This window comes from Cebidichthys violaceus, unplaced genomic scaffold (assembly GCF_023349555.1).
Source record: "Cebidichthys violaceus isolate CVI_PGR_0920_01 unplaced genomic scaffold, fCebVio1.0.p SCAF_7, whole genome shotgun sequence".
Taxonomy (NCBI): domain Eukaryota; kingdom Metazoa; phylum Chordata; class Actinopteri; order Perciformes; family Stichaeidae; genus Cebidichthys; species Cebidichthys violaceus.
The window spans coordinates 3,266,176-3,279,442 of NW_027176927.1; the positions used below are offsets into that span (position 1 = coordinate 3,266,176).

General features: G+C 42.3%; 1 protein-coding gene and 1 long non-coding RNA gene across 3 annotated transcripts; one reads left to right on the top strand and one right to left on the bottom strand.

Moving 5' to 3' along the window:
* The first annotated feature begins 73 nt into the window (after positions 1-73).
* mtf1 (metal-regulatory transcription factor 1) lies at positions 74-9,006 on the top strand. 2 transcript variants are annotated; one of them, XM_068735881.1, is made up of 12 exons: positions 89-141; positions 555-626; positions 1,304-1,830; positions 4,081-4,319; positions 4,939-5,070; positions 5,266-5,339; positions 5,731-5,864; positions 6,081-6,158; positions 6,346-6,442; positions 6,531-7,195; positions 7,550-7,619; positions 8,270-9,006. In XM_068735881.1, exons 3-12 carry the CDS (start codon positions 1,366-1,368, stop codon positions 8,761-8,763), a joined length of 2,448 nt encoding a protein of 815 aa, XP_068591982.1. In that variant the 5' UTR covers positions 89-141; positions 555-626; positions 1,304-1,365; the 3' UTR covers positions 8,764-9,006. The 2 variants fall into 2 exon arrangements, with proteins under 2 accessions (XP_068591981.1, XP_068591982.1); XM_068735880.1 differs by lacking the exon at positions 555-626 and having other exon boundaries at positions 74-141.
* Positions 9,007-12,157: 3,151 nt separating this feature from the next.
* LOC137891699 (uncharacterized) lies at positions 12,158-12,664 on the bottom strand. Its single transcript, XR_011105362.1, has 4 exons — positions 12,620-12,664; positions 12,494-12,552; positions 12,312-12,413; positions 12,158-12,222 (listed from the first exon to the last, which is right to left on the bottom strand). It is a non-coding gene; the product is annotated as an uncharacterized lncRNA (long non-coding RNA).
* Between the last annotated feature and the right edge of the window lie 603 nt (positions 12,665-13,267).

Below are 13,267 nucleotides of genomic sequence, written 5' to 3' on the forward strand. Positions count from 1 at the left end.
TAACAGTCGAAATGCTATTTAATTTCCCATAATTCATCACGAATGGCCGTGAGTCTGTGACGTTGTTTGGTGTCACAGGGAGGGGATAGAAAGAAAGTGCTAAACACCCAAAGCATAGGGATAAGGCTTAAAATTGGACAGGTAAATATATTTTAATGTAATTTCCTTTTCAGTTGATGGACTTAAGTGTTAACGCAGTGCTGGCTGTTGGTCTGTGTGTCACCTGGTGTCGTGAAACGTGTTATCCTAGCAGGAAAGATAGGTAATGTCAACTGTCGACAGGGAACTAGCTAACGTTACTAGCTAGCTCCCTAGCTTAGCTGTGAGCTAGCAAAGCTATGCATGTGCAGAGAAATAAGTGATAAGGTTAGTTCTCATTGCTAGCTGAACAGCTAGCTCCCGAACATTAATTGTTGCTATCTGGCGCACGTAAGCAAAATACAGAAATGGTAAATGTTGACTCTGCAATCAAGTCACTCAAACGTTAACAAGTGCTAATAACGATGGACGTATTATTTAATATACCCCAGCGACGGTTTGATATGTGTTTGTAGCAGGAAGCTAGCGACACATATCTAAAGCTAGTAACGATGCAGACCAAGACGCACTCTGTGAAATAACGTCAGGTCAGTATCTATTGTTACACAGCTTGCTAAAACGGTGTAACAGTCCGTTTCGTGACATTACGTTAGAGCTAAATACGGTATCGTTATTCAAAACGGGAGTAAACTTGGCAGTCACTGCGTGTTTATCAGGCCACTCTTGTTTGTAAACCGACTATGTCAAGTATGTTATTGGAAAAGTTAACCGGCATTCTTGTGTGTGTGTGACAGCGTTCTTACGCTACTCATAACGTCCTTTAAAAGGTAGCCTGGGGGGCTTTAAATAACAAATCATGTCAATTTTAATTAGCTGCGTTTAACCGCAAACTGTCTCGTGACTTCTGTCATTGTAATCAGAAAGTTCTAGATTCCGGTGTGGTCGTGTTTGTTTCCGCTAAATAGGGCCAATGTTTTCCTATTAACCGCAGGGAGCAACCCGTTTTTCACCGCTACGGTTAGATCTGCTGCTATGTTAGGGACTGTCCTCACCTCTTAGGTTATTTGGGACAGCATTGCTTACTCATGGAGATGCAGCATTCAGTCTTATTACGTCACATAACTGGAACAAACTCTCAGAAAACATGAGGTCTGCGCCAACTCTGTTTTTCTTATTGTATATGTCTTATCTTCAGCTCTTTGAAATGCCAAATTCTATATAATAATAATAATAATAATAATAATTCAACACATGTATATTTCAGGCTGTATCGTCAACTGTGAGTGTGCAGTCCTCCCTGCCAAGAAAGGAGAGGCACCAGGGACCATGAGTGCGAATGGCCCTCATACAGAGGCGACGATGTACTTTGAGGTGGAGGTGGATCACCTGGAGCGGGACGACGAAGAAGAAGAGGAGGACAAGATACACTTCGACAAAGACAACGACCTGATCGCAGAGCCTTCATCGTCCTCTGGACGGGTGTACGACCGCACAACGGTGCTCATTGAGCGGGACCCGATCCGGCTCGATGAGGAGGGAGAAGAAGAGGGTCACTGTGGAGGGTACGACGATGGCGTCACCTTCCTAACTGAAGGGGAAGGAGATGAGGAGGATGGCTCTCTGGCCTTTATGAACGACCCTGATGGCATGTCACAGGGTTATGTACACCACACCATTTCTCCAGACCAGATCCAGTTCACAATAAATCCAGGCTCCACTCGCATGCCACGCAACATAGAGGGGGCCACCCTCACCTTGCACTCCGAGTGCCCAGAGACAAAGCTGAGAGAGGTAAGCCTAAATATGTGCTTCTCCTCCGAAGGATACACAGCTGCTACATACTGATGAATTTTTTATCTGCTTGTTGGATTACCGAGGACATCTCTTCTGTCAAGTTTAGTCTGAACACAGGTGCACAGTGTTTTCAACAGGCGGATAGAATGTGGTCAGCTCTATTGCTGAAGTAATGCTTTGTTTTGTTTGTTTAGCGCTGAAGTAATTGTTTGGTTTTGTTCAGTTATTGCTGAATTAATCGCTTGGTTTAGTTGATGGAGGCTCTTCCAGTCATTCCAGCTAATTGCTCAACAGAACAGCAGATGGTTTAAAGATAGATCTAACATGTCTAATGTCCTTACAAAGTGTTTGAGGCATAATGTAACAATATAGCAAGTGGTTGCTATTTTGTTAAGTGAGATGGAAAGTACAGTTGCAAATACATTAACATGCTGGAAGGTCTTTCAAAATGAGCTTCCCCAGCAGCTTGAGGTAGAAGTTAGCAACGAAGAGTTCAGTTTATGTCTGTTGGTGTCGTTCCGCATTCGTGTGTAGAATCTGCCAGATTTTGACACCAATCCCAGCCTTATTAGTGGAAGTGGACTTTAAAAACAGCTGACAGTGTGCACTGGTAAAGTAGCCGGTCCTTGAAGGAATAACGGGTACAGTGCTGAAGGATTGCTGGGAAGAACCCTGTCCTGTATTTCAGTTCTTTCAAATGGCACATGGTTCACACTATATCCCTTACAAGGTATTGTGGATAAACTGATCAGTTTGTCAGTTGCTGTCAGCCCAGTTTTAGGCACTTTGTAAACACTAAGAACATTGTTTTATTTTAATTGTATACCCCACTGCCATCACAAGGAGAATGACATCGAAGTTGTGGATGAATACACATTTCTATGGAGAGTAATTAAAACAAACTATTCTAGTTTACTGTGAATTTATGGAGACTTTGTGGGGTTTTTTTGGTCTGTAATAAGAAACTGCACAAATAGTTAATATTTCCTGCAACAACACTATGATGCAACCGTGTACTGATGGTTCTGAGTCACAAGAAAATGACAGACAATTCTTGTGAAAATCATCTGTTGACATGATGAATTTGAGGGAACCGGGTACTTCCTTTTGTGAAGTCACGTGGCTGCAGTGCTTTTTAATGTAGCAGAATAATATCACTAAACAAACAAAATATGATCCTGTGTTTGTGGTTAACTGCTGTACGCCGAGCATAGTGTTTATGTCATGTTGGATCGTCTTGATCAACATCAATGTTCTTCCATTGTTGGTTGGCTTTTATCTGTATTGATTTCTTGTTCAATGTTATTGTTATGGCTTGATTTACTGCGACATTGTTATGATGATGACAGAATGAATTTCCAAGAGGACTGTAAGCGTTCAGCTACGATACTTCAATGTACCTAAACTGAAGTGCACATGCCAGAAAACAGAAGAAACCTCGAACCAAATTGATCTCCATCTTGCTTATTCAATGAGCAACGTCAAGCATTTAGTAATAAATTGCTGTGAATACATTCACATAACCATTTCATTTGTAATGCAGTTATTTTTTTTCCACTATACATGTGGGAGACCAATTCTCTCTCGCTGATCAAAGTGATGGTGGAGCAGAGTCACGATGGTGTGGGAGAGGAAGACAGTGCTGAGCTACAAGCTTTAGCAGGCGTCCTACAGTAGCTCTGGTTGTTTGCTTCACAAATGATCCTTCAAATCTAAAGGAATGGCCGTTTCATGGCATGATGAGGTGTGTTGGAGAATGTCAAAATCAGAACCGTTTATTGCCACGGTATGTTGCACATACAAGGAATTTTACACATTATTTTATTTTTTTACAATATCAGTGAGTCAGAGGAATAATGTGCTGAATAATGCTGAGAATGTGGATCCTCTTGTCGAGGCTGCCCACCACAGGCTTCCGCCACCTGACGTTGTGTTCAACACAGGGTAACGTTGTTTTGAAGAGGAGAATGAGCCGCTTTTACTCACATTGCCTCAGGGCTTTTTGTGTGAGAAGGGAGCAGGAGACTGCCACACTGCAGTGGAGCTTGGTGCTGTGAAACAGAATTGGTTGGGATGTATTGCATGGGGGGTTAGTCATCATCACTGTCCTTAGTGCTTGAAGTGAGTGAGCACAAACGGGTGGCCGAGTCATCGAGTTCAGGTCCCATCTGAAAGGTCAAACTGAGTTTGAATTCAACCATGTTTAAGCGCTGATGTCCCTCCACCCCTCTTCTTCCTCCTTGTCAGGTGAAGCGTTACCAGTGCATGTTCGAAGGCTGCACCAGGACGTACAGCACGGCGGGAAACCTGCGGACGCACCAGAAGACCCACCGGGGCGAGTACACGTTTGTTTGCAATCAACAGGGCTGTGGGAAGGCCTTCCTCACCTCCTACAGCCTCAAGATCCACGTGCGCGTTCACACCAAGGAGAAGCCGTTTGAGTGTGATGTGCAAGGCTGTGAGAAGGCCTTTAACACATTATACAGGTACGCCTTTACACAAGTAATATAGATTGGATTGTGTCATCAATGAGTGATTAAATGTAACTGAAATGTATAATTGTCTTTGGTTTTATATAGAGGTGTGCTGATCTATTTTTGACAACAGCAGGCCCAAGTTACAGTTTTAGTCTGTTTTGACCAGGCATGTTGTTAGTTTATAGCATTTTCACTGTGATGTTGCTGTATTTTGTTCTCAAGCAGTCAACATCCGAGCCTTCTGGTCTGGCGCTTGTTGGAGCTGTGGCCCTCTGCCATTAAATCCCTGGCAGAGGCTGGTACTCAGGGCAGCCCACTAGTGGCACACATGACATGAGTGGATTCTCTTTTTAATAACATTACTTTCCTCTCCCCGTCTTCCATGACATGCAGATTCTCCTATACGACCACCACTTACAGACTGTGTACTTTGTTCAGTTTTCGTCCAATGTCTGTGTAGATGCAGTTGTCATCGAAATGTGACCTCGACTGTCTTTTTCATAATGCTTTTTAGATCGTGTTAAAACAGGAATCAACACATGCTGTTTAATGCCACTGTGCTTCGCTTGTTTCTCTCTGCATGTCTCCCGTTGTGGTTTTAATGCAACACACTTGATTGTCTCTACAGACTAAAAGCACACCAGAGACTTCACACAGGCAAGACATTCAACTGTGAATCAGAGGGATGCACAAAGTACTTTACCACACTTAGCGACCTGAGGAAGCACATTCGCACACACACTGGGGAGAAGCCATTCCGGTGAGCATTGCCATTATCACACCAGATATAATCCCCACCCCCCCCCCCCCCTTAGTAAAAGATGAAGGAACTGTGATACTGATAAATACTCACAGATCGCTCTTTGAATCTGTTTTAATGTTTGCTTGTCTACACAAATGACATGGTTAGGGCATTTTTATATTTAATACTTTTTTTTTCTGTCTCTGCCTTCAGGTGTGACCACGATGGCTGTGGCAAAGCATTTGCTGCGAGTCATCACCTAAAAACACATGTACGGACACACACAGGTACATATTACTGGTTTGTTTTAGGTAACCTTGGTTTTTCAGATGTGCCTGATTTGCATTTACAACTGCCACGCGTGCGTGCGTGCGTGCGTGCGTGTGGACATTTTTATGTGGTTTTGTTTGAGCTATCGCTTCCTTTCAATGGTCTGTGTAGAAATGTAGTCCTAGAAGCTGTGATTGAAAAAGCTGTGACCATGTGTACTTAGTCTTATTGGACAAATAACTTCCCTAATTGGCAATAGGTCATTGTTAGATTTCTTTGTAACATTTTTCTCTGTTAAAAGTGAAGTAGCAACTTCTTACCTCGGTTGACGTTTAATGATTGACTACGAGCTCTTACCCGTCGGTCTCTTTCTGTATCCTTCCCTCTTCGGCTCTCCTCACTCCGTAGGGGAGAAGCCATTCAACTGTCCCAGTGATGGCTGTGAGAAGACTTTCAGCAGCCAGTACAGTCTGAAGAGTCACATCCGGGGCCACGACAAAGGACAGCCCTTCACCGTAACCCTCACCCACCCGCTCTCTGAAGTGAGTCCCAGCACAGCACATGTTCTCCATGCACAGCCTGAGGTTCACCAAGTTAACCTCTGCAAATCTGAAAGTTATTATGAAAAACTACTCTCATAAAAACTCATTTTGCACACAAAAGGTGTTGCATTCTTTTCCAATGTTGCTCCACTCTCATGACGCTTGATACCAAAGCAGTGGCAAGTTTAATCGGGTCCAATTATTCCTTAATTACAGGATGCAAATCACTCGCTGTGCCTCAGTGATTTGAGCCTCATCTCTACAGATTCAGAGCTACGAGAGAACATCCATAATGTAAGTCTGGTTTAAAAATGTTCTCAAGATAGTCCATAAAGATGGCAATTAACAGGCAACCATGTTGACACCTAAGTTCATTTGTCACTGTAATAACAATGTAGAGGTAAAAGAAGAATTTCTGGCTGTTGTAATACTTAGTTGGCCATTTAATGCACTTATCGCTTACGTTTTAATTGTATTGCAGGCTCACCATTTGGACCTCAGCAATGCTACCCCCGTGAAAATCTTTGAGCTCATGTTCCAGAGTCCTGAAAATAGTGTCAGCCAAGATGATCCCAACGGTGAGTACACACCAAAACCCGTCAGCCTGACTTCTATTGAATGTTCTCGTTCACTGAGGGGAGTGGGTTTTTTTCTTCTCTTTTTCAGAGAGCCTTGCTGAATCCTTCAGCCTAGAGACGCCTACCCACTCGGTAGTGACTGATGGATCGTCTCTCATCTCTTTCTCTCTGCATCCTACCTGCTCGTCCTCCTGTTCCCACACGACTACAGTTATGGAGGCTCCTTCCCGGCTCCGTCAGAGCTCTTCCTCTCAGGCCTCCGCCACCCCTGCTTCTGTCACCGCTGCTGTCGGCTCAACACAGCCTCCCCCTTTCATTCAAGTAACCGGGCCTCAGCAGATCTCCGACGTGCCTGCCCAAGCCTCTGTCCAAGCACCAAACCATGTGACTCCCCAGCACTACGTGGCACTGCCGCCCACATTCCTGCAGCCAGATAGTGCCGCTCAGACCGCTCCTCTACCACCAGCTGTCTCTGCTCCGGCTCCGGCACCGACCACGGCAGCGTCGGGCACCGCTGCCGTGTCTGTCGTTGCAGCCACCGCAACAGACGCTGTCGTGGCAGCTGTGGCTCAACCTGTGCCTTTGGCCAACAACCCCGTTACCAACCCTAGCCCCGGTTTGGCTACCACCTCCGCCACCATCACCATAGCTCCCACCCCGAACCTGCTGCAGCCCAGCCTGGTCATGTCCGACCAGAACCTCCAGTGGATCCTCAGCAGTGCTGCCAACAGCCAGCAGAACCCAGATCAAACGGTGAGTAACTCAGAGAAATGGTGACTTGATCTGTGCTAGTGTTGACTTTGTGATGCTTTCAGTTTAAAAAACGCATTCCTACATTTCTTGCATTTTGCTTTCTAATCATAAATACGTTCATGTGAGAGAATTAGCAAAACGCTACATCCGTGCTCATCAGTGACTCTGTATTTGCAGTAAGTGTAGCAAAGGAAAAGGTGTTACTTTTGATCTATAGTACTTATAATACAACACAGACACACCACACATTTCCCTTCAATATAGTCATAAATCTGGTGCAAATCAACCTCATAATACTTTAGCGTGTCCTCTTCATATCCTGCTTCAACTGTGGTGTTAAATATTTGTTCACAGTCACATCAAGGAACTCCTAAAGTGGAAAAAGTTTTCTTCACCACAGCCATTCCAGTGGGAGGAAATGCTGGTAAGTCAATGAGTTGTGAATTATTATATATTTTTATGTTTTGGACATTGGCCAAAATGCTGTAATTAAGTCATAAATGTAGTTTGTAGATTCATTGAATGGTAGAATGGTGTCCAGAGAGCTTCACTAAGATACAGTCACAATTAATGCACAGTGCTAGAACTGTTAAAATAGTATCTCATTATAATATTTAATAAGACATTAAAGGCAGAGAAGCGATTACATTCAGAATAAGAAGAGAGGGAGAGTATTGTCGACTAACCGATCATTTGAGCTCTTGTTCCTGCTTTTATATTATCCTCTTCAGAAGAGTCGGGACAAAGTTTCTCTTGCAGTTGTTCTCACAAAGGTTCAAGATGCTGTGAAGGAACAAGATTTAAAAGTCGGTGTTCTTTCGAGGGAAAAAGTTGTCCTTCCGTCACATTCTGTACTTTTTTATTTTGTTGACCGACAGGTCTGTCAGTACATGTGGCATTAACTCTCTTCTCAGTCAACAACTGATGAACGCCAACTAGCAATTTGTTATTTCTCAACCCATTATAACTTTTGTTATTTATCTTCACTGTCGTTTGATGTGCTTTGCAGGACATTTGGAAAACAAAATGCATCCTGTGCTTCAGTGAACTTAAAGTAATTTGTTCTGTTTTCAGGCAGCTCGGTTCAACAGATCGGCCTCAGTCTGCCCGTCATCATCATCAAACAGGAGGAGTCCTGCCAGTGCCAGTGTGCCTGCAGGGACGCGGCTAAAGACAAGAGTTCAAAGGGTGCCTCCTCCATTGTTTCCGCCCCAGCACCGCCGCAACCACCAGAGCCCCCCCCTCCTCCACCGTCACAACCCCCAGAGCCTCCACATCCTCCAGCCACATCGTCTTCTTCATGCAGCCTCCCCGCGTCTTCCTCCAAGGTGGGTGAGGTGAGGCTGGAGGCCCCTTCTTCTACTTCTACTTCTTCCTCTTCTTCCTCAGCTCAGACTCTCTCCACGATAGTGAGCAGCACTGCCACAAACCCCCCCTCGTCTGACGGGTTAGCCAACATGGACGTCTCTGACTTCCTCTCCCTGCAGAGCCCCGAGACAGCCGCCAACATCGAGGCTCTGCTGCTGGTCGCCGATGACTTCAGCATGGCCACTGACGGCAATCCTTAGAAGAGCGGTCTTCTGAGTCCAGTACCATGTGTTCGTCTGTTTGCACCCACTCGTCCACAGGCTTCAGTTCCTCCCACCGCGACGCCTCTTCTGTCTCCCTATATAGTGTGTGCATCGAACCCCTGTACCTGCAGTGCTTTCTGTTCTGTAGAGAATTGTGCAACACACACACACACACACACACACACACACACACACACACACACACACACACACACACACACACACACACACACACACACACACTATGAATACTTTTTCTGTCTCATTGCAGTAGTTGCATTTTTAAAGACAAGATTAGTTTGCTTTATTGAGATTTAGCAATGTCTATGCTAATGATGATAATGCAGGGAAAAGGCAGTAGATCATTTTTTTTTTTTTTATAAACATAATCCAAATGTATATAATAACCCTCAATATCCAATCTGAATTGATTGAATGAAACAAACGAGTGTTGTTGAAGCACTGATAACTTAAGAGTTTAATTTTCCTTGAAGGTTCGACACCTGAGCAGGAAAACCAAACTTGTCTGTATATCTTTGTACTGTACTACAGGTCCTAACAAATGCTTCACGCTGGTATGCAACTGACCACAATGCACTGTATATTAAGAGGAATTTACTTTTTGACAAGCATTGCTCCCAGTAGGAATTTGAAGGGTTTGGTCACATCGCCCCCTCATAAGGCTACAATATGAAGTGATTTCCTCAGTATTTAGTTTTTTATTTTTTTTTTCTAGGAAGACTAGTGTAGTCCAGAAAATGTGATAATTGTCTTTTATTTCTTTTGACAGATATTTACTAATCGAGAAAAGAACCTGTGAGCCAATCTGCCTGTATTTCAGTCAAATTAATACATCAATAAGTTGCCTATAACTTAAACTAATTTAAAATTGTACATGTTAATTTATTTAAATACTTGATTCTTTCATCATACTAGTATTACCCTTAAGATAGCAGAACAAAATCTATTAATTTATTCCAATCACTTGTATTTTGAAGTTGAGCTGTTTTTATGTTACTGAATTGTTTTATCTTTTGTTTCTTAAGAACGTGATGGGTATTGCTCAAAAGAAGCACCTACAGTAGACTGCACAGTGAAACTAAATGTCCCAGAGGATCCGCTTGTTTGCAAAGATTGTCCACAATGAGACAGTAAGGACCTACTGTCAACATCCCATGTTTTCTAGGGTTGGGACCCTCTCAGGGATGCATCAAGTCAGAACTGATCCTGGTTCCCCTTAATTTGTTACTTCGACGTACGTTTTTTTTTCTTACCAGATGCCCACACTTGCAGTAGCCCTACCTTTCGCTGCACTCTTCCCTGTTTGTTGCACACTAACTTGTAAAGTGAGTAATCCGACAGCTTGTTCCACCACAGACTTTTTTTTGTATACAACTGCTGTAAAGTAGCATTTAAAAGATGTGTCCTGACAACAATGTAAATAGTTCATTTTAGTGTAAACATCTTTGAGAAACTTGTAGATTATTCTAGAATTTGTATTTTTGTATAGACTTTTGAATTACTAACTGAGTTTGGAGCTAATCACACACACACACACACACACACACACACACACACACACACACACACACACACACACACACACACACACACACACACACACACACACACACACACACACACACACACACACCCCCCCCCTTTAGTTAATGTATAGCCTCTGTCCTTGCATTCTTCCCCCAGTCACATGTATGCAGAAGAGTTTTTGCCGTGTTTCGTTGAATTGTTCTTCAAGCAGCTGGGCTTTTGTACAGTCCCCATAGTAAGAGAATATACGTAACACAGCCTCCTGCTCAGAGTTAAACAGTATTGTTTCACACGGGACACAATGCAATGAGAGAACGAAGGCATTATGCCCTGTATACGAGAGAGTGTAGAGCTACTTGGCCTTACAACAGAACTATTTCCTTGAGCCTCCTTGCCTTCACAGTCTCTGCTTCAGATAGACTTGCCATTGACATGCCAACCCATCATCTCCATTGAGTCTCAGGCGATCACTTCCAGCAGCAGACCACAATAAGGCGAAAAGCAACAAAAAATTACAGTTTTCCTAGAAACTGTATTTTTTTTTCTTCAGCCGTCTGTTTGGAAAGTCATGAATGGATATGCAGCGTAACGGTTACAAGTGATGTGATTCTACATTTTTAGATCCAGGTTGTAGGATCAAACCAAACCGACATGTCACAGAACATATGTCTGGTTTCTTTTTGCCAAAATTTAGGAGTGGAGCGTCCCCCTTAACTCACAGGTGCCAAGAAGGCCGTTAGATATGATGTGAAAGGCTCCAGTCACATGTTGTGCTCTAAACCATTCCATATATGCAGTATTAGTGTCTCCGCTCGGTTCCATTGGATTACAAAATGTAAATTTACTCAACATTTCTTTGTAAAAAGACACTGAAAATTACTGCCGGGTGTCCAATTCATACCATCCAATATATTCACATACATGCATACAGTCAAAGAACACAACTATGCAATTTTACGTATGGCATTAGTTAGTTTGAATACTGACTCCACGACAAAAACATTCATTCCTCCCTACATGAAGTGACATTCTGCCACAACCTAGTACGAGAACTCCAGAGGCAGAAGTTGCCTTTCTAATGCATACAATGTGAAACATGTGGTGTGTCAGAGTACTGTTCCCATGAATGTTGCAGCAGTGTCATGCTGTTTACAACCAACTGGATTTGTTTGGAATATTTAGTGAATGATTCTGTTTTAAGAATTATTTTAGTCAAATGTATGCAGCTTTTTTTTTTTTTTTTTTTTAAATGTGTCAACATGTTTAATTCGGGCTCACTCCATTTATGTAATCGTCACTTTTCACACATTTCAACATTTTGATGTAGATGATTTGTTGGCTCATCTTCACCAATGAAAGTAAAACTGACAGCGGTCCATATTTGTTTAAATCAATAAGCAGATAAATAGGTGGACATGTGGCCCACATTTGTCTTTCTGGGAGTTAACCTGAAATGGAAACATCAGAAGAAGAAATACCACTGATGGAGACATTTGTTTGGAAGCAGATTGTTTGATCATCCCAATTGGCCAACATTTAAGAGAGAAAAGAACAATAAGTTTCCAAAGGAATGTCTTGAAACCCAAAGAGTGAGGAATAATGAAGGGTTTGTATTTAAAAAAAGAAAAAGAAAAAAAAAAAAGAATGTACAATGTGAAAATGTTTGCTTATGCTTGTTTCGTATAAAAGTAATATGATAAATACATTTCTGAATTGAGAGCAATATAATACTAATAAAACCTTATCCTTGTCACTGAAATGATTGCTTCCTCTGCTTAATGAAGTGTTCCACAGTTAAGATTGATCTTAATTAGATTTATTTAGTCATTAAATAGAAAGATGGGGGGGGGGGGGTTCCACTTCTGGTCACTTCTGCGGTGGTAAGGACACATCCTGGAGAGATTTTCTCTGTGGGACATAAAGATTGCCTTTTTTTTTTTTTTTTTTTAAACTGGCATTAAGTCACAACCGTCCAAGAAGAGTAACAGCGAGCTCACCACTAGTACACCACTTAGATCCTTCAAGTCATTCAGCACTTTGTTGCACAGGTTTATGTTATCGGACAGGGTCCCGAGTTGGTCCTCGATGTCCTCCAGGTCCTGTCGAAGACATAACCTGTAGATAATTTGCTAATGTTGGGCAGACAGCAAACAAGTTCAAGCTTCAGATCGTGGCTGACCTGTTTGACCGTTGAAACGGCTTCATCAGTTCGCAGGGTTAGGTCTGAACAACCTGGAACTGTTTTACAAAGAGAACTGTAAATAATGTAGCTGGTGAAACTGAAAAAAAGTGCATTTGTTGTTACCTGTTTCTGAAGCCATTGCCATAGACTTATTATTTGTCCTGTAAACTCTGCATTTCATTATTGTGTGTGCCTTCTGCTTATTTAAGCAAGTGCTCACAGGTGATTTCAATTTCCCTAATTAATAAGTAGTGAGGGGCCATGCAGGTAATCTGTTGGAGGCTTTGAAAAAGTGTCAGAAAATGCTTTTCCAGACATTTGCAAAATAACACCAGTCTAAAATCATAAAAAGTCTATGACTACAATTTTTATTTTGGATTTGCAAAATTAGGTAATATCAAACTTTAATAATAAAATATATTTCAAGGGTAAATAAAAAGTAATTTAACACGTTTTTCTTGAACAATAGTTTTTATTAAGGTTGGGATCATTTGCATATGTATGTTACACGTATCAGTAGTTTTTGGGATATGCTAAAAGTTATAAGATATACCATTTTGTTATGAACTACAACATAAAACGCACAGAAATATCCCCAGAGTATATCTGGAGAAATTTACCACAATAGGACCATTGATATCTTGTCGTCCTGAATAACATTTTATACCATACATCGAGTGATCTAATATAAAACAGACATCAAGCCCAAACTTTTTCCCCCACTTGGTAGTTAAAACAACGTGCTGCTGGCCCTTTAAGTGAGGTGTCGTC

Bases quoted from the DNA above. Each gene is read 5' to 3' on its own strand.
- mtf1 (XM_068735880.1), top strand. From the start codon at position 1,366: ATGAGTGCGAATGGCCCTCATACAGAGGCGACGATGTACTTTGAGGTG. The intron at 6,443-6,530 runs GTGAGTACACAC...TCTCTTTTTCAG, and splicing joins CAGCCAAGATGATCCCAACG to AGAGCCTTGCTGAATCCTTC. The intron at 7,196-7,549 runs GTGAGTAACTCA...ATTTGTTCACAG, and splicing joins AGCAGAACCCAGATCAAACG to TCACATCAAGGAACTCCTAA.